Here is a 24,909-nt window from a genome sequence, read left to right as displayed (position 1 = left end):
TAAAAGTGTTTTCCAACCACTTTTAGTTCTGAAGAATCATATTGGACTCCATGTGAACGCTGTTTCTTTCTCCACAATTGCATGTCACACCTGCTGAGTTTCTCCATTTTCTGTGTTTTATTTCCATAGAGGTTTTGAAAAACAAGGGGTGACCTCATTGGAACTTAAATTCTTGCAGATTGTGACAAGGTGGATGTAGATACAATGTTTCTCTTGCTGGTGAATCTAAAATTGTGGGATATAATCCAAGAATAAGGGAGGCCATTTAAGACTAAGGCGAGGAGAAAATTTGTTCATTTGGAGTTGGAGATATTCAGACCTCTGCCCCAAAATGCTGTAGAGGTACAATCATGCAGAAGATACAAGAGAATATTCCATATTCTGGAGACTAATGATCTCAAGGGGTATGAAGATAGTACAGGAAAGGGCCATTGATATAGATGATCAGCCATGATCTCATGGAATATTGGAGGAGGCTCAACAGGCTAAATGACCTCTTCCTCTGTTTCTAAACTTCAGAGTTTGTGGCCAAGGCAACTGAAGTCCCACAAAAGGTAAAGCAATGGAAATTGGAGTTTTGGTGAAGTCACAGTAGGGGAACACTGAGATTTTGGAGACATGTAGAGCTGAAGGAAGATATAAGCATACGGAGCAGTGAATTCATAAATTAATGCCAAAAAACTAACCTTGATCAGTGAATTCAGGGGTTTATGGCTAAAAGAGACTTGGAATTTGGATACTGTGTCAGAATTGTAGATGAATGCATGTTAAGTGAGAGTAGGAGTTCATTATAGTGGTTGAATCAGGAGGTAACACAAGCACAGGTGACGGTTTTGGTGACAAGAACTAAGATTGCCAGTGTCAAACGATAGCACAGAGTTGGAATTAGGCAATCTTGGTGATGCAGAGAGTGTGGGATTAGAAACTTGGCTCAGTTGAGTTGGACAACAAAATGGTCAATAATGTAGTTCAGCCTCTGGCAGTAGCCAAGAATGAGAATGATAACTCAGGAACAGAGTTTATGGCAGGAATCCATAAAACAACAGCTACAATTTTCCCAATATGTAATTAGAAGAAATTTCTCATTGAATATGAAATGTCAAATAAGTTGTATAAACAAACAGTAGTGGAAAGTAAGTGGTTTCTGACATTCTTTCAGATGGTAGTCAGGGGCTAGCATGTAGATTAAAAATGGAATGGGGTCGGGAGAGATCCTTGGCAGACACCAGAGGTAACTGCAAAACCAGAAAGTGAAACTATTGTCTGTAATTTTCTGGCTGTGATTGTTTAGGCAGGAATAGAACCTGGCGAGTGTTAGGCCCATCAGCTATATGACAGTGAGAAAAATGTTCTAGGACTATATATGGTCTCCTGCACTCATTGACGAGTTGCAAAGAATCAGGAAATATATCAATGCAGCATTAGTTGTTTCTGATTTAATTAACTCTGAACAGACGTGAGGAGAGGCCTGAACGAACCTTTAAAACGTAACAACCACTTCAGCAAATCTCTGGAGAGTTGATCAAATTGTTACAGAATAGAATGAAGCCATTCTGCCCAATTTGTCTGTGCCAAATCTCCAAATGAGTTATATACCTACTACTGTTATCCCTCTTCCTCCTTGTAACTATGTACTGTCTTCATTTTTCAGATAAATTTCATCTTGAACACCTTGACTGAACCTGCATGGTGTCCTAAGCCCAATGATCTTTAATTTTTATTCTGGTCAGAAGTGAGGATCTTTACTGGTTATATAATGTTCATCATTACTCCAGCTCCTCAGTACTGAAGCAGTCTATTCTGTTGTTTAGCAGGACCTGGACAATATTCAAGCTTGGGCTGAAAATGCCAAATAATGTTTGTGCCACCCAAGTACAAGACAATGACATCTTCACCAAGATGAAATCTAGTATCTTGCTTTTGTTTTTCAATGGCATTATCATTGTTGAATCCTCCAGTATCAAACAGTAAATCCCAGTGGGGGTTTACTGTTCACAGGAGACTCACCTGGACCAACATAGGTCAGAGGATGGAAGTTCTAAGGTGACTGAGTCCCTCGCTGATTCTCCAGAGCTTGTACATCATCTGCATTAGTGTGTTGGAATGCAATCCATTTGCTTGGATGAATGCAACTCTGACGTCACCAGAAAGAACGGCCTGCTGTAAGTTCCCCTCAAAGCCACGTATCGTCCTGATTTGGAACTATTTTGTCATTTTTTCACTGTGGCTGAATCAAACTACTGGACCTCCCTTACTAATATTGCTATACTTAACATTGCATTCTCAATCTTATGTGAATTACCGTAAATCTGTAAGGGTACAGAGGATAGTTATTGATGTGGTAAAACACTCATTTTGTTTTTCGGTGCTTTACTTGATCAGTGAAACAATTTATTACTTCCGTTCACCAAATTGAACACAATTCGGAAATTAATCTATTGGAACTAAATTAGTGACCAGTAGGAAGGTGTGAGAAATCTATTGGTGAACTGCCTTAACTACTGCTAAATACCTGCAAGAAACTGATAAACATAGGCATTGACAGTAGTTGGAACAGTTTGATTGCCTACCTCTTTGGGGTAGAACATTTTCTATTTCCAGATATACTCAAAACTATATTTAACAGGTCATCTCTTGCATTCTAATTTACTCTGGCCTTGAATGTCTGCAGTGGAAGTGCTTGCTGTCAAACTGTTAATTGTCAGTCTCTTAATACTTGAATATTGAAAGAAGCTGATTTGAAGATATTTTAACCTAAAGAGAGGTGCTTGAGCTAATTGTAATATATTTGATCTGTAATTGGTATCTATTTTAAATACCTTGTCAATACTGGAGTATTCTTTACAACAGCAGCTCTGTTGATAATATTATGCAATTAACTTATAATAAACTCATGAATCCCAATTAGATATTAAATATTCTCACCTGCAAAACATTTTTTAAACTCATCTTAGTGATACTGATGCCAAAATTCAGTACAATTGAACAAACCTTTAAAGGGGTTTCAAAGTAGAGTAAAAACGATTAAACCCTTAATAAGAATAGCAGCAGCATACATGTATATGGCTCTAGTAATGTTTTACATATTTATCATATTGAGCTGTGGTAGGGAAAAAAAATATTTTGTTACATTTTGGAGTGTATTACTATGCAAGCCTAGCCAGCCACTAATTTGAGTAACATGGAAAGAAAAGTTAAGTGAAAAATCAGTTACTACTTTTGATTGGATGCTTTGGAGGGAGGGATGTTGATCAAGATATCAGAAATATGTGATAATTTAATATTCGTCTGTGCCATTGGAATAGGTGCACAGAACCTTAATTTCTGCATCATTGTGGAGTCGCTGCCTAAACCAAAGCAGCACTCTTAATTATTTTATCATAACATAGACTCCATCCTTAATTCCTACAAGGGCAGTGCTTGGTTGTATTGTTCTTTCTTAGACCAATTTTCTTAATTTAAACCTTCACCACAAAGAAACACGATAACTTGAAATGTGTTCAATTTCCACTAATACCTCATTTTAAAAAGTTGTCAGCAGAAAGCATGCAATTTGTGATGGTTTTTTTATTGCTTTATTTTTCTGTCCTTGTCTTTCCCTCACCCCCATCTACCTGTGTCATGTAATCCAATTTTTAAAAAGTCTGACCTCCACGTGATGCCCTTCTGTTCACAGGCACAAAAGTTGAAGATTGTATGACATTGCATCCATATTATTTTGGTTTATTTTAAAAGAAAAGGAGCTAGAAGTGGTTGCAATAGAATGGTCATATGTTGTGTATACACACTATTTGAAAGTGACAGGACAAATTGAAGTAACTGTTTAGATGAGTGCTTTCATAAATGGTGGCATAAACAAAAGTGTTAAATCATTCTAAGAGGCTTGTTCCATCCATTAAATGTGAGAGGCCACATTTCAAGTTTTTTTTTGGACTTGTGGAACCAATGAACAATTCCCAGAAACACCAAGTTCAACATGGCATTAAACATACTTTTCAAAGTAAAATTTTGATGATAAAACAATAGAAAAGCAATAGATTAATTTTAGAAAATGAGTATTTAATAAAGATGACCATTGGAAAGTTTCACGTAGTACATCTTTTGTCTGAAAAACAGAGTGAGAGATAGACAGACAGGTTAGGCCCCAAGTCATCAGAAAAGGTGGAAGGAACCAGGGCTGAGCTAAGGAGTTGATTTAACCAACATTAAACCTGTATTCATCTCTAACGGGATACAAGTGATGCCATTGTAAGCCAAATTTGTACCAGAGCGGGAAAAGAAATGGTTTGCTTTTCAGCCTGAGTTTTCTTTCTTTTGAATGCAGGGACAGTGAAAGTTGTGGATAGTGTGATAAGAATGCGGGAGTGAAGCTAGCAGAGTCTGCTTTGCAAGAACTTTCATGACTTCCTTTTGTGCTCCATTCTATAATTCATCACTAGGATTTGATGTTCAATGATGAAAAAAGTTTGCGTGCTTAATAATGAGCTGGAATTCACTGTCTAAATGGTTGGTGGAATTAGGTTTGCAACCTGTTTCAAGTCCTCATCTTCCTCATTGAACCTAAGATGGAGGCATTGGAATAAGTATAATTTGGATAGGTCTTTTCCAAGTGGCTTGATGCACCAAATGACCACCTCACATCATATCTAACTTTATGATTCCAGATAAATGTAGCATTTTTGGAAGAACCTGATGACGGCTCTATTTTCTAATTTTTTTTGTTTCTATCGTAAAACATTTGTCTTAAACAGTGGTTGTGACAGACTATTAGAATGTCATTGATACAATGCAAATGTGGTGTATTCATTCAATCACAAACTATTGTGCTGTGGATTTCCCGTCACAGCACGGAGTTTTGCTCTTACAGGGCTGAACAATCTTTTCTCTTCAACCACCAGCTAACGTTCATAGGTACTAATCTATCAAATACACACCTACAGGCCAGAAAGTATAAACGAGATTGCACAATTCTATGAATTACATATGGATTAACTTCTATGCAAATGAAGGATACGATCTAGGCAGTCAGCAAATAAAGATCTCAAATTATACAGGTTAAGCTAACAAAAGATTGTGGATAGATTACACTGATATATTAATGTTTTTGATAGTTACTGCAGAGTGTGCAGCTTTCATATCTCAATTACATTCACTCTGGACACTTGCTGATTGGCGAAGTTAGAATTAGTTGTAAACATATAGGTCTGTATAAAGATCAAGAGTGCCACCTTTTGACTGTTTTCTGATGTAACTGTAATGAAATCTGCAATGCTAAATCTACTATGTAGATTACATGCTCTCCGTACTATTGAGTAGTTACTATGCAAAAAAAAAGTTAATTGGTGTTTTGGATTTCTTTTACAGGAATAGCATTCACAGACCTGCCTGTAAGTATAAATAACTTTTTTTTCCTGAACTGAAATCCATTTGTAGAAGTGCTTTTTTGCTAAAAGTCTTTACTGAAAGCAGTTCACTCTGGAAAGAGCCAATTAGCTGCCATTTTTAAAAAATTACCTTTTTAAATTTTTATGTCACTTAATGTACTCACCTGGTTGTGGTTGTAATTCAGGCAAAGCTGTTAATATTTGTTACCATTTCTCAGTAAAATTGACAGCCAACTCCACTTCAAGCACATGAAGTTGCTGCTATTGGTTCTCCTGTTCTTCCACAAGGTGTGCTATGGAAAGTCTCATAGTTGGAAATCTTAGAAATCAAGTGATTTAATATGAACTTCACCATTTCATATTTTTTATTTTGTTGTAAAAATACTTGAAGTTTTGCCTTTTTGAAAGAGATGTAAGTAGATTTTTAATGGTCTGTTTAAGTCATAGTTGGTGTTAATTGATCTCTCTGGCCCTGAAAAATGTAATTTTGAATTTGAGGAATGTTAGCTGTTCTGATAATGATTCAAATTCAATCATTTTGTTTTTAAAATATCATATTTCAGCTTCTACCTTAATTAATTACAATCTTTGCCGCATTGCATGTAGTTTTCTTTCCATTTAAGTACGTTCCTTGGAAGATCTCAAAACCGACATTAGTCATTCTGCTAACTCATGGTCCAATTAATGCTTTTCATGATACTAAGCCATACAGACTAGTCAGCTCCCATGCTGCATGTTAGGTTCTGTTGAATATAATGATACAATTCCAAAGATCACTATTCTCAGTAACTTCTGGGGGCATGAAGAGGGAACTAAAATTATATCAATTAGGGCTTCATCAATCTGGTAAAATTTGCAAAAATAATGTAACATGCTCCCATAACACAACACACTCTAAAGAAATTAAATATATTTTTCAATATCTGATTTAAAACATGAAAGTTAATCAGAGCTGTTTAGTTCCTGGTTTTGGTCTTTGACAGTTTTTTCTGATTGGCTGCTTCACCTTTTTAATGATATTGTTGTTGCTGGATGCTCCTGAATCCCACTAACTCATGAAATTAGTAGTAGGAAAGGTGAAATTCAGCCATATATTTCACTAGATTTTTGTGGAAGCTTACTTTGAGGTCAACAACAAAAATTGATACTTTGCCACTAACTGCAAAATTTGGATCAGTGTTAGTTGTTTCCTGCTTAGGCCATGAGAGTTGTGCTTCACTGGTTGTAAATGTTAACTGTACTTGTGAAGTGTTAAGTATTGTGCGAAGATTATTTGGAAAGTTTTTTGTAATATTATGGAATAGATATTTGAAAAGTAACAAATCATTAATTTGAATGATTATATTAGGTAGGACTTTTATTTCAAATGCATTATTGTTGTTTTGGAATGTTGCAAATATACACCTAGTTATATATGTGTATGTGGTGTCACTGTATATTTAATTTCTTTAGAGTGTGTTCTGTTATGGGAGCACGTGACATTACTTTTGCAAATTTTACCAGATTGACAAATTGATATCCTTTTAGTTCCCTCTTCATGCCCCCAGAAGTTACTGAGAATAGTGATCTTTGGAATTGTATATCATTATATTCAACAGAACCTAACATGCAACATGGGAGCTGTCTAGTCTGTATGGCTTAGTATCATGAAAAGCTTTAATTGGACCATGAGTTAACATAACGACTAATGTAAGTTTTGAGATCTTCCAAGGAATGTACTTAAATCGAAAGAAAACTACATGCAAGCGGCAAAGATTAGTGGTGAGCCAGAGGATTAGGAAATGTTTACAAACCAACAAAAGACAGCTAGAACAAATAATGGAGGGAAGAGATCATTTTGAGGGTAAATTTGCAAGTAATATCAAGATTGAAAACAAGATCTTCTTTAAATATATAAAAAGCAAGAGAGAGGTCAAAGTGAACATTGGACACTTCGAGAATGAAGCTGGGAAAATAATAATGGGGAAGCAGGAAATGACAGTTGCTGAATAAATATTTTGCATCAGTGGAAGATACAATAGCATTCAAAAAAGGGGGTAAAGAGTAAACACATGCAATATCAATCACTTCAAAAAAAGTGCTAGGAAAGCTAATGGGACTAAAGACCAATAGATCTTCTGGATCTGATCGATGTATCTTAAGATATTTTAAAGGAGTAACTACAGAATTAATAGATGCATTGGTTATAATCTTCCAAGAATCCTTAAATTTTGGAGAAATCCCAAAGATTGGAAAGCTGTAAATGAAATTCGTTTAAAATGGAGAGAAGACATAAAAACTAACAATAGGCTGGTCAGCTTCACATCTGTCATTGGGAAAATGTTAGTCAAGTATAAAGGATGTAATGGTAGAGCATTTAGAAATACCTAATGCAGATTATTATTCAGGCTAGCTTCATGAACAGGAAAACGTGCAACACAAATTAATTTGAATATTTTTGAGGCGGTAACAAACAGAATAGATTAAAGGGAAGCAGTGGCTATGATACATTTGGACTTCCAGAAGCGATATGATAAAATACCACACATTAGGCTACTTAATGAGCTAACAGCCCATGATGTTGTATGTTGTGTTCTAGTGTGGATTTAGGATTGCATAACTAATAGAAGACAGTATTAGGATAAAGGGTTGGGGGTGGTGGGGGGGATGCGGTTGTTCATCTTCAGGATGGCAACCTGAAATAGTGAAGTGCCACAAGGCTCAAGTCTGGGGTCACAACTATACATTGTTAAGTTCAATATAGAAAGTGAATATACTATAGCCAAGTCTGTGAATGCCACACAATACGTGGGAAGGCTGAGGAAGATCATATCTCCAAAGGGATATAGACGGGTTTATCGAGTAGACAACAACTTAGTAACTGGAATATAATGTGGGAAAATGTGAGGTTATGCATTTTATCAAGAAATGTTGAGCTGAATATTAATATTTTAAATCGAGAAAAAACTACAACATATAAATTCAGGCAATAGGGAAGGCAAATAGAATGTTGCAATAAAGGAAATACCATGTAAAAATAGATCTGTTGCAAAAAACAGGCCTGGGTCAGAACACATCCGAAATACTGTGAAACGTTTTAGTCCCCTTAACTAAGGGTAGATGTACTGGCATTGGAGGCAGTAGAGAGAAGGTTTACTGGATTGATCCTGAGTACGGAGGATTGTCTTTGAGCAGAGGTTGAATAGGTTGGGCTTGTATTTGGAATTTAAAAGAAAGAGAGGCAAACGTTCAAAACATGCAAGATTCTTGGGGAACTTGACTGGGTACATGGAGAAATGTTGTTTCTCCCTTGTCTCTGACTGGAGGGCATAATCTCAAAGTAAGGGGTTTTCCATTTTAAAACCACGATGAGGAATTTCTTCTCTGATGGTAGTGAATCGATGGAATCACTTCACAAACCACTGTAGGGACTGGGTCAATAGTATATTTAAGACTGAAATTAACAGAATTTAATCAGCAAAGGACTCCAGAGTTGTGGGGAAAAGGTAGGAAAATAGAGTTGAGGAGAATTAGACTGATGATCTTGTTGAATGGCAGGGTAGACAATAGGCATGTTTCTGCTCCTACATATTATGGTCTAATGTTTACTGCGTGGAATCTTCTGGAATTTGGATTTCTCAGTACAAAACTTAGTGTTTGAATGATGCTGAATTCTGAATCAAACCCTGGTAACTGTATCAATGTTTACTATTACTGTGAAGGAACGGACTGATTTAATGCATTTTAAGTGAAACTAATTATCAGAAGTTTAAGTGTTGTTGATGTGTTCGTATGCAGTTGGTAGACAGAGTCATTTCTTCCAAACCACGTTTAACCAACAACAGAGCCTGTAGCGACCCCACTCGCTTCATAAATGACACCAGTGTCTTGTAAATGCCTGTACTATTTCTTAATGTGGTTCAAGGTCAGATATTAATTTTTATAATACTACCATAAAGTATCATGAGACATTTTATTCCATTAAAAAGGCACTTTGCAGCTACAGGTTTATAGCAATATGGCAGGTTAACTGGTCACTTAGTCACCATGTTTCCAGGATGCTTTTGAAGAGTGAACAGTAAAATTATGACACAAACAATTATTTTAAATATATTTCAGTAACTTAATTAAAAGCCTATTTTGGCATAAAACAGTTATATATCTTGTTAGTATATCTGAATCTCATTGCCATTGGATACTGTATAACAGTGTTCTATCTAAGGGAGGATTCATGAATAACGAGAGCCTCAAGACAGACCCAGGAGTTCATCTTGTGTCAAGCAATCAGTAAGACATTTCTGTGGGCCAACTGCAAGAAAAAAGAGATTTAAAGACTAAGAAGTATTGATACAATAAATCATTGACTGACCAGAATCCCTAAAATTTTCTAAGAGTTATGTTTAAATGCAAAATGTGGCAATATTTTAGCAAATGCTGTTTTGATATTATTTTAAGACAATTTGCCTTAAAATTATGGATGCAAGAATGTTTGTAAATGGTGACAGCCTATTGCTTGGGGTCTGTAATGCTAAAATAGTGGGATACTGACTTGAAAATTTCAAGTGCTCTTATCTGAATGGAAGTATTCACAAGGAAAGTGAGAGGGTGAAACTAAACTTTAGCAGGGACAAAGATTGGGCAGCAGCAGAATGAATGGATATTAAAATTAGGGATTCTGGATTAGTGGTGCTGGAAGAGCACAGCAGTTCGGGCAGCATCCAAAGTGCAGTGAAATTGATGTTTCGGACAAAAGCTCTTCATGAAGGGCTTTTGCCCGAAACGTCGATTTCGCTGTACCTTGGATGCTGCCTGAACTGCTGTGCTCTTCCAGCACCACTAATCCGGAATCTGGTTTCCAGCATCTGCAGTCATTGTTTTTACCTCATTAAAATTAGGGAGTATGATTGGTTGTCGGCTTACGACTGCACTTACTAAAGTTCCACCAAAGTTGAATTTCATATTTAAGAATTCTATTAATAAATTCCTTTGATTTCCGTTTTGTGTTTGTTATTGACTGTAATATTAATTTGAGCATTGTCACTACTTTTGTCTTTCAGCCTAACCTGTATCCAACTGTGGGGCTTCAAACTCCGGGTGAGATAGTAGATGCCAATTTTGGCCAGCAGCCATTTGTGTTTGACATAGAAGATTACATGCGTGAGTGGAGGGCAAAGATTCATGGCACAATTGAGCGATTTCCTATAGGAGACAGACTAGGGGAATGGCAGACGATGATGCAAAAGTAAGAAATGCTGCTCCTTGCTTATCATACATAATGGGTTAGCTGATTGATTTGGTACCACATTTAAACTAGCTCATTGTGTGAGAATTTGTTTTATAGCATGGTGTCGTCCTACCTGGTGCATCATGGGTACTGTGCAACAGCAACTGCCTTTGCCAGAGCAACAGGGCAGACCATTCAAGAGGAGCAGAGTTCAATCAAAAACAGACAGCGTAAGTCTGGCAGTGATGTGTATGTGTATAACATTTTGAAATTTATATTTTAAGTCCCCTGTTGTCTCAGTTGCTAACTGCACTGCCCAATATTGGTATGTGCCAAATGAATTTTGAGGGGGGAATTGCCTAATGAAGTAATAGTTGGTGCACTGAAGTCAACTTCTGCAGCTCCAGTCTACAGGCAAAAACATTATTGAGAGTAATCAATAATGATCCAAATACAGGAACCTTGTTTCACCATGAAAATGGTTGCTGTCTATCCTCTGCAATAAAACAGTCTGCTGGCATAGATTTTCAACTTGCCACCCAAGAGTAAAATTCACTGCTAACAGTCTTGAAAAGCAACAGGAATTAAATTGTGCCAGTTTCCAAAACGGGCATCTGAGCAATTACATCTGTGCAGCATGTTGAAAATCGTCATTTCCACATTGCTCAACTGGTAATGTATTAAAGGTTTTTGAAGGCAATTGAATTGTGCCAGTGTGTGAATATATGCTAGATTAAACCAGAGAAAATTGGATATTGAAAAATATAAATTCAATTGTTTGAATTAGCATGGCCTTCCATTTATTTTACATGGCCTAATCACACAGACTCCTGAGTAGATTCAACCTGTCAGGAGAATTAGGAAGTAAAATTTGGGATGCGCTGACTTTACCAACACCTTCAAAAATTGTTTCAGGAGCAAACTTATTTTATACTTGCAATTTGTTTTCATATCTCTTGTAAATGGTAGGAATATTAAAATGGATACATTTTACATGAAGTCTCAGGCTGGAGGCAACTAAATAGACAGATGTATTGTGAATTTTTTATCATTTTACTTTCAAAAACACTCTTTGAAATGTTCATCAAAATGTATCTATTTTGGAGTGTTAAACAATGAAATTGAGCTGACTAAGAGGCTGTAACTTGCTAATGGTGTATTTGTTATGCTTCCAAAACAAGCATTTACAAAATAGCTGTTTAGCATTATATAATGTTTTCTTGCTGTGGGTAATGAATAACAAACCCACAACAGTATCTTGAGTCCATTATTTTGACTTTAACTACCTCTAAGTGTTATATAGCTTTGTTTTTGGCTATCAGGAACTTACCTCTGGAGGTATTGTCTGTCCCATGCAGACACAAAACCCAAGCTTAGTCTCTGTTTTCAGAGCTATATAAAGAGCAGTGATGCTGCGGGTGGAGATTAAAGCTGCAATTTAAAATTGTTGCTGTAAATCGGAATTATGGAAGCCCATCTTGCTTCTCTGCACAGGCCCTGAGGAACCTGTACCACAGTCAGTTTGTTTCAGTGCTAGCAGTCTCATTCTGAATCAGGAGGTTGTCTTTTCAGGTCTTAGATGGGCCTTAAAACATCATCCATGCAACTACTTCAGTTGTTCCAGCTATTGTCTTTCAGATCATGCATCAAATTTAAAGTGTAACAGCCTGTTTTAAAAAGACAAAAGCTAAATGCCAGGGAATTAGCATAACATCTATGGCGAAATCACCAGAATTTAGGTTCAGGTTGGAGTTTCAGCTGATGAAAGAGAACCAGAATGAATTTGTAAAGGATATGAACGAGTGAACTTGAGTGAATGTTTTGAGAAGTGACTGAAATGGTGAACTGGGAAATCTATGTGGATGTTATTTACATGGACATCTGGAAAGTATTTAATCCTGTAAAGGACTGCTAGTTAAAGTTGAAGCTTGTGGAATTGAGACCAAATTATTGAACTAGTTAGAAAATTAGCTGAGGAGACAGTAGGGATAATTAGTAGTACCTGAGTTGGCAACATGTGACCTGTAGAGTGTATTAAGGATTTGTGCTGGATTCACAAGTACTTATTAGTGATTTGGATGGAACTGAATGCAGCATATACCAATATATTTTTGCCATAGTTTGCCAATGACAAAATTAGGCAACATTATAAACAGTTTGGATGGAAGCATAAATGTAGAAAGGATATTAAAAGATTGAATAAATGGGCAAAACTATGGGAAAATAGATTGTTTTGTTGACAAAAGTAAGGTCATCTACTTTGAACCCTAGAGTTTAAAAACTAGAAATTGATGATCAGAGACTTGGGGTTCAGGTAAGTAGAGTATTAAAATGTCATGAATAGAAGCAGAAAATAATCAAAAATCAAGAATGCTGGTCTGTATAGCTAGAGAATACAAGGGGTTAAAAGTCATTTATTATTGTTCTGATTAATTAGATCACACCTGGAATACCATAAATGGTTCTAGTCATCAAGCATTATGAAATTTATTACAATAATGCACTTAAAAAGGATAGATTACAAACTAGGGTTATATTTTCTGGAAACAGTGGAGTTATATGTTCAAGGATTTTTCACATACTCTGTAGATAGAGATAAGCTATTTATTTCCACTGTTTGAGTTGCTTCGGCCTAGGGGCCATAACCCCAAACTTAGAGCCAGAGTATGTTTAATGGAAATTAGAAGTTCACTTGGCAAATGCAAGTTAATGCTAGATAATTTGATTTTTAAATTTAAGATTGATAAATTTGTGTTTAATATAAGGATATTTAAGGTACATTTTATAAAAGTGGGTAAATAGAGTTCTGTTTGCTGATCAGCATTTATCAACTTGAATGGCAAAGCTAAACAGCTTTGTATTGTTCTTCTTTAGATAGATATGAATTATTTCATTTATGTATATTTGAAGAAGAGCAGAGGCATTCTTCTAACTAACATTCATCCTTCAACCAACTCTGATTATCTAATCATTTATGGATTCTCTTTAATTTGCTGTTTGCAAATTAGCTGTTGTTTGCTTACATGGTCATAACCACATCTCAAATGTAATCAGTTACCTGTGAAACCCCACCTGGGTGTTACCATTGATCAGAATCTTAATTGGCCAATGCATATTAATACTTTGTCTACAAGAGCAGATCAGAGGCTATGTCAAACAACTTGCCTCCTGCCTCCCCAGTGCCTGTCCACCATCTGCGAGTTATAAGTCAGGAATGTGATCATGAATATTCTGCACTTATTCTGAATAAATGATACTCCTTAACAACACTCAAATCTCGACACCATCCAGGGCAAAGTCCACTTGATAGACATTCCATCTAACTCCTTCCACCACCAACATATACCAGTTACAAGATACTTCAAACTGCCCGTGTTCCTTAAGCAGTACCTTGACACCTGTGACCTCTACTACCTCGAAGGACAAGGACAGCAGATAATTGGAAGCACCACCACCTGCAAGTTACCTCCAAGCCACATACCATCCTGAATTGGAACTAAATTGTTGACCCTTCACTGCTCCTAAGTTTAAAATCTTAAAACTTCCTCCCTAACTGTACTGTGAGTTTGTCTACACCCCAAGGACTGCCTCGGTTCAAGAAGGAGCTTCCCACTTGCCCCCTCAAAGAAAGTTAGTGGTGCGCAATAAATGCTTGCCTAGCCTGTGATCTAACCCTAACCTACATGCCATGATTGAATATTAAAAGCTTGCTTGCAATGATTTTCCAACATGGTTGGTGGAAATAATTGAAGCAAGACATTTTTAAAGCCATGTTTAAGCAATGAATACTGGCATTAAAACTAAGGCTTTTTTAGTTGAAAGGTCCGGTCTTGTCTCAAATGAGAAAGATTTCCAAACAGTTTCTGACATGGTGGTGCTATTTCTCCTGCAGTACAGGTTGGATGGGGTCATGAATATAATAACATTTTGGTAAGATTCACCATTTTAAAATAAAAATAGTAGAAATGAAACTGTATCAGTAATTGCTGTAATCACATCTTTTTCAGGAATACAAAAGCTAGTTTTATCAGGAAGAGTGGGTGAAGCTATAGAAGCAACACAACAGCTATATCCAGGATTACTTGAGCGTAATCCAAACTTGCTGTTCATGTTAAAGTAAGTAAATTCGTGCATTGCGTTTTGTTTGTTTGAAGATGACGACATGTAAGCAGGGGTAGGTTGCAGTTTTGCTCAAAGGTCAGTACATAGCTGAGTTCCATTAATGGCACACGCCTGATGGACTCACTGGAGACACAAATTATTTTCAGCTTAGGGTCTCATTAGAAACACCCTGTGAGCTGATCACTGCTTGTTAAGCATGAGTGAGCAGCTTGCTAGACTGAAGTATGAGAGATCTACCAGATTCATGAACAGGCCAAGCTGAGAATTTGTATTATTGTTGGGAGTGTTGTGAATTACAGAGGAGTGGGAGTCGACATGGCAACATGGAGCTGTGTTCGGTGCGCTAGGAAGAGTAGTAATGGATTTCCAGCCCTCCAAAAGTTGGTGCTTCTTTTTTTAAGTTGTCTCCTTTTTATTGGAATTCAGGTTGCTTGATATTAGTTTGTATCTCATTTGTACTTGAAAATTACAAGTTAAAAATCAAGTGTCGAACTCTGATTTTCATGCGTAGGTAACTTTCTGTTTCAACAATAAGTGGGCTTGTACATAGAAAGGACAACTCCTGTTTCTTTGGCATTATTGTCTACTGCAATATTTGTAAACCGGATAGTTGGCAGTTGAAAATCATTGATGGGATGTGTCTGAGTTCATTTGTTTTGTTTTGTCTTTTCATTTTGAACCTCCTTTTTGCTCAAGATGTATTCTTTGCTTTTGTCGTATAGGTGTCGGCAGTTTGTGGAGATGGTGAATGGTACAGACAGTGAAGTGCGCTGTTTCAGTGGTCGTAGTCCAAAGTCTCAAGATAGCTATCCTGGATCACCCAATATGAGCCCTAGACACGGAGCAAATAACTCGCACCTCAACAATGCAGGTATGTTGCTGACTATTTCTGCTCTTAAGTCTAGGCAGTATACTGATGGGGAAAGAATCCTTCCCCGATCCCCAAAAGTTGCTTATAGCATACACAGTTTTGTTTTTAGCTTTATTGTTATCTGATAATGGTAAAATGAGAAGATCACCTGGTTCCACCTCTCTGGATTTGCATCAAATCCATTAATTACTCATTTAGACATCGCAAACTTTGTTTTTTCAGGATACCTTAGCATATGGGCAGTCTGCTTAAGTAAACTTATTGAGTTGTCTGAATGGCAGCACCATGGCTGAGTGAGAAGACCGGTCTCAATGACACTACAGAGGGAACAGAGATTGAATTCTGTGCTGTTGGTACCAATCTGATCCATGTAGGCTGCCTAGCCAACTGAGTTGACCGGCAAACACTCAGCATAATGTAGAAGTGTGAATAATGAAGACAGAGACGATGGAGACTCCAATTTCATTGGATCATGTCTCTTCCACTCTTTAACATTTGCTATTGGTGTGCTTTGGAAGGATTCACAAGTTGACTTGCTACTTGTTTAGCAGCATTATGAACAGCCCTTCCTTGGCTGTAAAGTTCTAGAGTGAGATTTGAGCCTCACTTTTTTGCTCAGGCAGAAATGTTACCCACTACACAAAATGACTGTTTAAAGCTTGGCGATGAAGTAGAAAACCAGATTCCAATCTTTTGCTTACTCTATATAGTCAAAATTAAATTCAAACATTATAAACGTTTACCACCTCCCTAACCATCATGGTAATCCAGAAGTATCTTTTTACACGTGCTTAATCAGTTAATACCCTCAACCTTCTTGTATACAGAAGAACCTCGATTATCCGAAGGACACGGATGGGGGGTATTTCATTCGGTTAATTGAATGCCGGATAACATAGTTTAGCCAAGCATCGGGACCTTGCGATCTTGTTGGATAATCCAAAATTCGGATAATTGATTGCCAGACAATTGAGGTTCCTCTGTATATCTTGTATAATCTTAATGCATTTAACATACCATTAACACATTCTCTCTTCTATAAATCAAAACTTTGCAGCATGGAAACATATTTCCACAAAACTCAGGAAAAGAAGTGATTTTCCATATTCCGTGCAACAAATCATAATACAAGGCATTCTCCTTCACAGTCTTATTTCCTTACATAGAACATTTGACAGTTGATATTTGTATCAATCCATTTCATCTTCGAAAAAAAAATTCTCTCCATCTACCCTAACAAGGTCAAGCCTTCCCTTTTCTCAGTCAATGTTTTTGTTGAATTTACATTATTCCCCAGGGAACAATGACTTTTATAAGTCAAAAGTAAACTATTCTCAATGCCTCTTGCATAGAACTTCCTCTGAAATATTTTACAAATGAGATTCCATTTTCTTCTATTGCTTCTCTAAGAACCAATGTTTTTGCAAAGTACTTTTAACTTTTTTCATTTTGTTAGTTTCTGATGAACTAAGAAACCAAATGTCAACCATTTACTTAGAGATTTATTTGTAGAATACAACATATTAAATGTCTGCCAGGTCCTCCTTATCCAATGTTTCAGTTTTCTCAAAGTTGCTTTATCTATACACTACCTCCTGTATTCTTAATCTTAACGTTACTGCCTCAGGCAACTGACTGTGTGGAGTTTACACATTCTCCCCATGTCTGCGTGGGTTTCCTCCTGGACTGGTGCTCCGGTTTCCTCCCACAGTCCAAAGATATGTGGGCCAGGTGAATTGGTCATGCTAAATTGCCCGTAGTGTTAGGTAAGGGGTAAATGTAGGGGTATGGGTGGGTTGTGCTTCGGGGGTTGGTGTGGACTGTTGGACCGAAGGGCCTGTTTCCACACTGAAGGTAATCTAATCTAATTACAATTAACTCACCACCAACAGTATTTTTTTCTAGTGCAGGCAAGTACAGTGAGGGAGGAACAGCCTTGAAAGAAAGAAATTTTCAATCTGTAGATATGCAGTAGAGTATTCCCCTACCAGTATACTTTACCACCAACTGAATCATGTTTAGTTTTCCAATCTGTTTTCTCCCCTACCTCTAGAGCAATATATCAGAATGTGAGTACAGGAAGTCCCCGGGTTACGAATGAGTTCTGTTTTTTTTCTGCTGTTCGTAAGCTGAATTTGTGTCTAAGTTGGAACAGATATGGGCAAATTGGTCTGCCCGTTCATTACATTGAAACATTGTAGGTAAGTCAGATTTTTAAGAATAATTTTTAAAAATGAGAAGCTGGAGGTCGCTTCGTAAGTCGGGCATTCATAATCTGGGCACTTCCTGTAACACTTTCAAGGTTACCCCAGATCTATTCTTCTTGATGTTTAACCCTATAAATCGAAAGATCCCTAAAGCCTAGTGCAAAATTTTGGTTTATAGAGGCATTCTTAGAATAACTTACCAATTGAATATTATCAAAGTCATTGTGGAACAATGTAAATTCAACAAAAAAATTAAAGTCTACCTTTAATCTTATTTATAGTGATTTAAATGAATTCTGAAACATCCCTCCTTAGAATATTACTAATATGCATCATAAACATGCCTGAGAATTTCCCTCCATGATACCAGTAGAACATTGCTGAATCTGTTTATTGTTGACACCAGCATACTTTCAGCAAGCCAGATCTAACTGAGATGCACTTGATGCTTTATTCAATCAACAAACAAATTTGTTTAATTTCTACATCTTCTACATCACTCACTTCTCTAGGCAGTTTCAAAAACTACTTTTTCCTTCTCCATGCAGAAATGCAGCTTTTATGTCCATCTACCTACATTCCTGTGAATGTGGCCAACAATCCAAAGAGAATTTTCTGGATTACATTTGTCTCCCTGTTAAGTGTCCACACTAACATCTTGACCTTCAAATTGTTCTCTGAAACTTTCATCCCAACTCACTGGTCTTGATTTAACCTTGGACGTTTCACTGGGAGTACTCTTTCTCTATATATTTGCCTATTTGATAAGTCTGTCTATTCCTTATCTGACATTGCTGAATAGACACCAAATTCCTTCCAACTGTCTAATTCTCTTTATTTTGCCTCTTAATTTAATTTCTACATTAATTCAGATCTAATTAACGTACCTTTACTTTGTGGATAAGGTGTATTAACTACTCAGTCTTACAACTCTTTCCATACATCAGTTTTCTGTTTATATCAATTCAGTCAATGATTTAAGCAAATAACCCCAATCACTTGCTTAATTACTTCTGGTTTCTTTGCAAACACCAAAACTTTCTAGTCGCAAGGGATTCTGCTTCTTGTTTCTTAAGATTTTTGTTATCGCTGTTCTTTTGCATAATCTAATCAGATTATGGTGTCCTAGCACCTTTAATGGCTTTGTGAGCTATGATCACAAGATCTCCTCTTTCTCCCCACTTCCCTCAAAAAGAAACAAAATAAATATGCCCACTGTGTCTCAGTCAGAGGCTGGCAATTGTTTAAACTCCTTTATTCACTGGATCCTTTTTGGTATAGAAATCACCTAAGCATGGTCCTTTTGGATTAATTTATCTTACCTTTCATCTACAGTAATCTGTTCTTCATAACTGTCAAACACATGAGTATAAGAGGTATAGGGGTGCCTCATTTCCTTCTGTAATGGCTCAAGTTCTGAAATTTTAAAATCAGTCTCAATTAACTATGATAGTAGACTCTAATAATTTGACCACCATGTTGGTGATCCACTATTACGTCACACCCTATTGAAGCTAGACCTTTTTACTGTTTATGGCCCCCACTTTTATAGTACAGAATTTAAAGGTTATCTCTAGAATTTCTTCTCTAATGTTTGAGAGCTTTCTGAATTTTCTTGGAGAATGTGATCTTAATGAATGCCATTCTTCCTGTGTTCACGTTTGCAGAACAAAATTAAATTCATTATTATAGACCCTTCTAGAGCAAGAGCATTTGCACAGCACAGAATGTAAATTAGGATTCCTCCCACAGACCAATTGATGCATATTATACTCCCCTCCCTTGACTGTCAGAAATTTAGCCAGCAGTTTGATTTCAGAGTTGATTCATGACTTTTATCTACAATCACCTTTGTCCATGCCATGTACTATTGTACTGTAGAAAGACAGGACTGGGCTGCAGTATTTATAAAATGTAAGATGAAAATGTTTGTGGACATAGGTTTGCTTACTGAGCTGGAAGGTTCATTTCCAGATGTTTCATCACCCTATTAGGTAACATCTTCAGTGGGCCTCCGGGTGAAGCACTGTTCATGATTCCTGCTTTCTGTTTATATGTTTGGGTTTCTTTGGGTTGGTGACATCATTTCCTGTGGTGATGTCATTTTGCTGCAAAGGGGTCTAAGTAGTCTGGCAGTCATTTCCGAGATGTCTCAGACCCCCTGGCATCATAGTAGCCCACAAACCTACCAACACACTAAAACAGCAGCTAATGAACTTGAAGGACCCTATACAGACAACAAGCAAAACTAATGTCATTTACAAGATACAGTGCAAGAACTGTAACAAACACTACATTGGATAAACAGGCAGAAAACTAGCCATCAGGATGCATGAACATCATCTAGCCACAAAACGACATGACCCTCTCTCTAGTATCCTTACATGCAGATAAGGAAGGACACCACTTCAACTGGACAACACATCCATCCTAGAACAAGCCAAACAGACACACGCATGAGAATTCCTCGAAGCATGGCATTCCAACTGGAACTCTAACAACAAACTCATCAAGTTAGACCCCATCTACTACCCCCTGAGTAAAAGAACAGGAAATGACATCACCAGTCCAAACATATAAATAGAAAGCAGGAATCATTAACAGTGCTTCGTCCAAGGCCCACTGAAGACATTATCTAGTAGGGTGATGAAATGTCTGGAAATTAACCTTCCAGCTCAGTGAGCAAACCTACATCCAGAACCTCAACCTGAGGTACAAATCTTCTCAAAACTCGCTAAAATGTTTGTCTTTGTCAGAGTTATAGATTTAAAAGACAATGAAAGATCTGCAGAGAGGAGGTGTGGCATCCTCTGTACTTTTTACATTATTCAGTTTTTCACTGCACTTTCTTGATAGTGATAGAAATACCAGCATCTTTAAGAAGGATTTTTAATTTGTGAGAAAGGCAAGGTGTAACCTTGACTTTTGTTTTTTAACCTGATACCATTAACACTTTGCTAACGTTCTCATTTGGAAACCCAAAGTTTTGTTAAGGAAATGCAATAATGCTTATTAGTAAATTCCAGGTCCCTTCACTTTGCAAAGACAATTTATCATGTTCCATGTCAAGTTTCATATGTGCCTTTTTCTTGGAAGGCTGGCTGCTGAGCAGGTCTTCTACCTCAATAGAGACAACAACAGTGCAAATAAAATGCTTTACTCTTGCTACCTTGCATGAAATCATCACTGTCTTTTTATGCCCTAACCATGTTGTCATCCCTGACCTGGGATATGTAGAACTTGTAATTTTAATTGTACACCTGAACTTTAATTTCAGATTTCACTACTGGATAAATGTATGGATAAATGTAGAGGTATAACCCCTATCTAAAGTAGCAAAATTAAACAACCAATACATTCATTACTGAACTATAGCTGCTTGAAACTAGTACATTTCCCTCAAATAGATGTTTATCATTGACTTCAACTTCTGAATTCTGTTGTGTTTTAGAAAGGTCATTGCATTAAGGCATTTTGGTTAGTATCTAAGACGTCTATTAATTGTTTCCTGGAGATTCCTGAAATTTATTTGTCTATTATTGCTGTTCCAATTCTGTTGTAACATTCAGATCTGCCAAAAGTGCTTTCATCTTCAATCTTCCTGTCTATTACTCTTGGTTTGTACTGACACCTATGCCTAATCTCCAATAATCTTGAAAGGTCACAATCCTTTGTGTAACTGCAGAGTACGTCATCTGTGCCATCAAGGCGATGAGAAATGACTGCTTCCCCAGGACCTTATTTTAAAATACAGATATTTGATCCAAAAAGGCATCTTTTTCTGATAGCTGAACATCAGTTATTATCAGGAACTATCTATATGTGACACTTTACATAATCCAAAAGTTTAATTGCAAGCACTGAATTAAGTTACTACAACTACAAGCTCCTCCAACCCTCTGCTCCCAGCACAATAATTGTATCTAGTTTTCTAGTTATCTCTTTTTTTTGTCTCGCTATCCCGCTCTGACTTTCACTCTTTGGTTCTCACTTTGTCTCTCTGTCTTTATGAAAGATGGTAAAATAAGGCTATAGTCTCTCAGTCTTGTGTAATATTTATAACTGTAATCTCCAGTTGTATAATTTCCAAATAAGGAGTAGCATTCCATTTATTGTAACTTGCTTTGAAAGCTGGATTCTGACAGTCAGGCCCAAGGTTATTCCAATAATATTACTGCAGCAGATAAAAATGTTGCTGGTTCTCTGTTACTCTTTGTTCTATTTGCCATTCTAGTTCTACGCAGATTTGTTCTTTCTTGCCTTTGCAAGACATTCTCTGTGCCGCAAGTATAGCTTTGTTATGCCTGTGCACTATTTCTGAGTCTCTGATCCAGCGTCTCCGTATTTGCAGAAAAACATTGAGATGGGTATACTTTTAGTTGGAAGAATCTTTTTGGCCTATTAACCAAGAAGCATATCGTTTTTGTGAAAAGACCAAACTCAATTTTAAGAGTAACAACCATGTTAGTGATAGGCGCCTTTCTTTGTACATAAATCTATTATTGTGCCTTGCAGGAGCAGATAGCCCAAACTGCAGCAATGGAGTTGTATTGTCAAAAAGCAAACCAGTGCACAACAAATATCCAGCTATAAGTTCCTCATCATCATCATCTTCGTCCTCTTCCTCGCCCTCCTCTGTAAACTATTCAGAGTCCAATTCTACAGACTCTTCCAAATCCCAGCAGCACAGTAGTACAAGTAACCAGGAAACCAGGTATGTTTATCATAACCCTAACTGCAATCAAGCCAAATCTTTGTTTTAAAAAAGAGGGATAGCAGTGTCCTTGTAAATAAAGGCAAATAGATCTGCATTTCGCTGATCACAGAATACGATGAAATGCAGTCCTTGAATGTCTTTTCATAATAAAGAGGGAATTTGCTGTATTCACTCATTAAAAATCAGGAACCTTTATACCACCATGATGTGAAATTGTTTTATCTAAATGGAGGAGGTTACTTTCTATTAGTAGACACTGGTTATGCATCCTTTTGATCAAATGTATTCAATGTTACTGCACGTTTGCAAATCATACTCTAGATAGTTTATTTACTTACAACCTGATATATTTGATCATTTGTGATTTTACAGGGTGGCCTCACTTAAACTTCAGTTTGCATTCTTGAACATTGAGACTATAAGTGAAGCATAACTTTCTGTAATGTTCACATTAGTGTTGGGTTTATGTCCAGAACAGCCAATGGAAAATTGAAATACTGTGCCATTCCTGTGTAGCATTGTGCATTCCTTGCTGAAATAACTTGCAAAGTGAATTAAGGAAAGTTTTTTAGTGAAGAAAACCGACTTCTTGTTTGCAGAGAAGACTTTAAAGAAATTTACAGTACAAGTTCTCAACTACTGTAAGTGTACAATAAGATAAACTTGTAGAGTATAGTACAGCAAGGAATTCTTATTGAAAATTCAGTTCACAGCAATTCCTCTGCTCGTCTAAGTAAAAACGGCAGAGAAGTATTTTGAAAGGTTTTAGTTCTGTATCTGAGCAGAGGACTGTTGAAATAGGAACTATGATCTTTGATAATTAATTGTAGGGTGTAGAAGCAGTGGTACCAATTCTAGAAGCACTATCAGGGCTTCACTGATCATTCAAATAAACAACTCATGCAAAATGCAAGAGGCACATTGGTGAAGTGAGACATGATCAGGAAGTAGGGATGCTAAAATAGGGAATGACACATTAAATAAGGAGAGTGGACATTAGAAAAGAATAGCATTTAAAACAAAAAAAAATTAAAATCAGAGACTTAGAGACTACCTATATAGAAAAGCTTAGAAGCTTATGGGTCACTAGGAAGAATGCTGCAACATATCATCAGTGTGGTGGACATTTGTGAATTTGTAATGTTTCAGCATTCTTCTACTTTGTAACTGAATTACCAAATCGTCTGAGTCATAAATGCAGAAGGGGAATAAAGAACATTGTGGAGTGTAGGCATGTGCTGTGATGTAAGTGCCTAGGTTATGTTCTGTTTTCAGCCTATCAGTTCTGTGTACAGTCTTTAAACCACAGCAGCATGAAAGAGGTAAGTATGAAGCAAATAAATACTTTCTTGAATTAAAAACAGAAATGCTGGAACTAATTGGGAGGTCTTGTATGAATTGTGGAGAGAGGAAACAAGATGGTATTTGAGGTCAGTGATCTTTAATGTTTTGGTTGATGACCTTTTTGACAAAAGGTCAATGACCTCAAACACCAATTTGGTTTTTTGCTCCACAGATGACAGAGTCATGATTATTTGCAGCATTTTGTTATTTTATCCAGATTTCCAAACTCAACAGATAGTGCCAGACCTCCTGTGTTTCTCCAGCGCATTCAGCTTTTGTTTCAGATTTCTGGCATCCAGTGTTTGTTGTGTTTAGATTAGAACAATTTTATTTTTGAAGTAACACTATTTAAAATGTTATTAGTAGTGAGAGGCTCTACTTTAATCCATTTTGGAGCTGAATGAATGTGACTTTCTATTTTTGGTTATAAAAATCAGGAACATACAGATACTTGATTTTAGTTTTTCTTAATATATACTTGCTAAGATTTTAAAACATCTTTCTTCTGTGCAAAGCACAGTTTAATCCACATGGACTTGAAGCTACTTAACATGAAGTTATAAAGAATAAAATAAGTGGATAGGTCAATAGTCATTGGAAATTCAAGCTGAATCTCATCACCTTTGTGATCAAAGGAAGCTATAATTTGATTCATGAAGTTAAAATGCTTTTAATTAATTAACACTGTGGAAATATATGTTAGTCATATACAGTGAACTATGTGCTAGGTTTTAGAAAAAAATCAATGCATTTATCAAAATACCACAGCACCCTTTTACCATTGATACCTGGAGCTAAATTGCCATAGTCTTTGTGACCCTTATGTTGGGCCAGAAAGCAAGTCCCAAGTTACTGGCAGTAGCATAGGCTTATCAGTTTTGCCACAGGTGGCCTCCTAATTGGCTGCCAGCAGGCCCACAGCCCAATTAAGTACAGTGGGTATGCTTCTGATGCTGCCAATGCATTGAGTGCATGCAGCTCTGAAACCTCAGTAGTACCCATAGAAAAGATGTGCATTACAAACACAGACAGGAAACACCATCAAGGGTAATTGAGGATGG

The 24,909-nt window shown here is 36.8% G+C and overlaps 1 protein-coding gene across 4 annotated transcripts in view; it reads left to right on the top strand.

Moving 5' to 3' along the window:
• The window catches only part of ranbp10 (RAN binding protein 10), a 153,837-nt gene that overhangs the window by 99,255 nt on the left and 29,673 nt on the right, over positions 1–24,909 (top strand). For 3 of the 4 annotated variants that reach the window (XR_009645616.1, XR_009645615.1, XM_060838169.1), the window contains exons 5-10: positions 5,365–5,387; positions 10,421–10,605; positions 10,678–10,817; positions 14,595–14,703; positions 15,432–15,580; positions 22,303–22,501. Coding sequence is in view for 2 of the 4 variants with exons in the window: in XM_060838169.1 (XP_060694152.1) it covers positions 5,365–5,387; positions 10,421–10,605; positions 10,678–10,817; positions 14,595–14,703; positions 15,432–15,580; positions 22,303–22,501 (805 nt within the window). In the remaining 2 variants the exon portion in view is untranslated. The remainder of the gene's footprint in view (positions 1–5,364; positions 5,388–10,420; positions 10,606–10,677; positions 10,818–14,594; positions 14,704–15,431; positions 15,581–22,302; positions 22,502–24,909) is intronic. The other variant, XM_060838170.1, reaches the window with a different exon arrangement.

The sequence above is a fragment of the Hemiscyllium ocellatum genome, chromosome 17 (assembly GCF_020745735.1).
Source record: "Hemiscyllium ocellatum isolate sHemOce1 chromosome 17, sHemOce1.pat.X.cur, whole genome shotgun sequence".
Lineage (NCBI taxonomy): Eukaryota > Metazoa > Chordata > Chondrichthyes > Orectolobiformes > Hemiscylliidae > Hemiscyllium > Hemiscyllium ocellatum.
The sequence above is the reverse complement of the archived record's forward strand: the minus strand, read 5'-3'. Positions and strand labels throughout refer to the sequence as shown.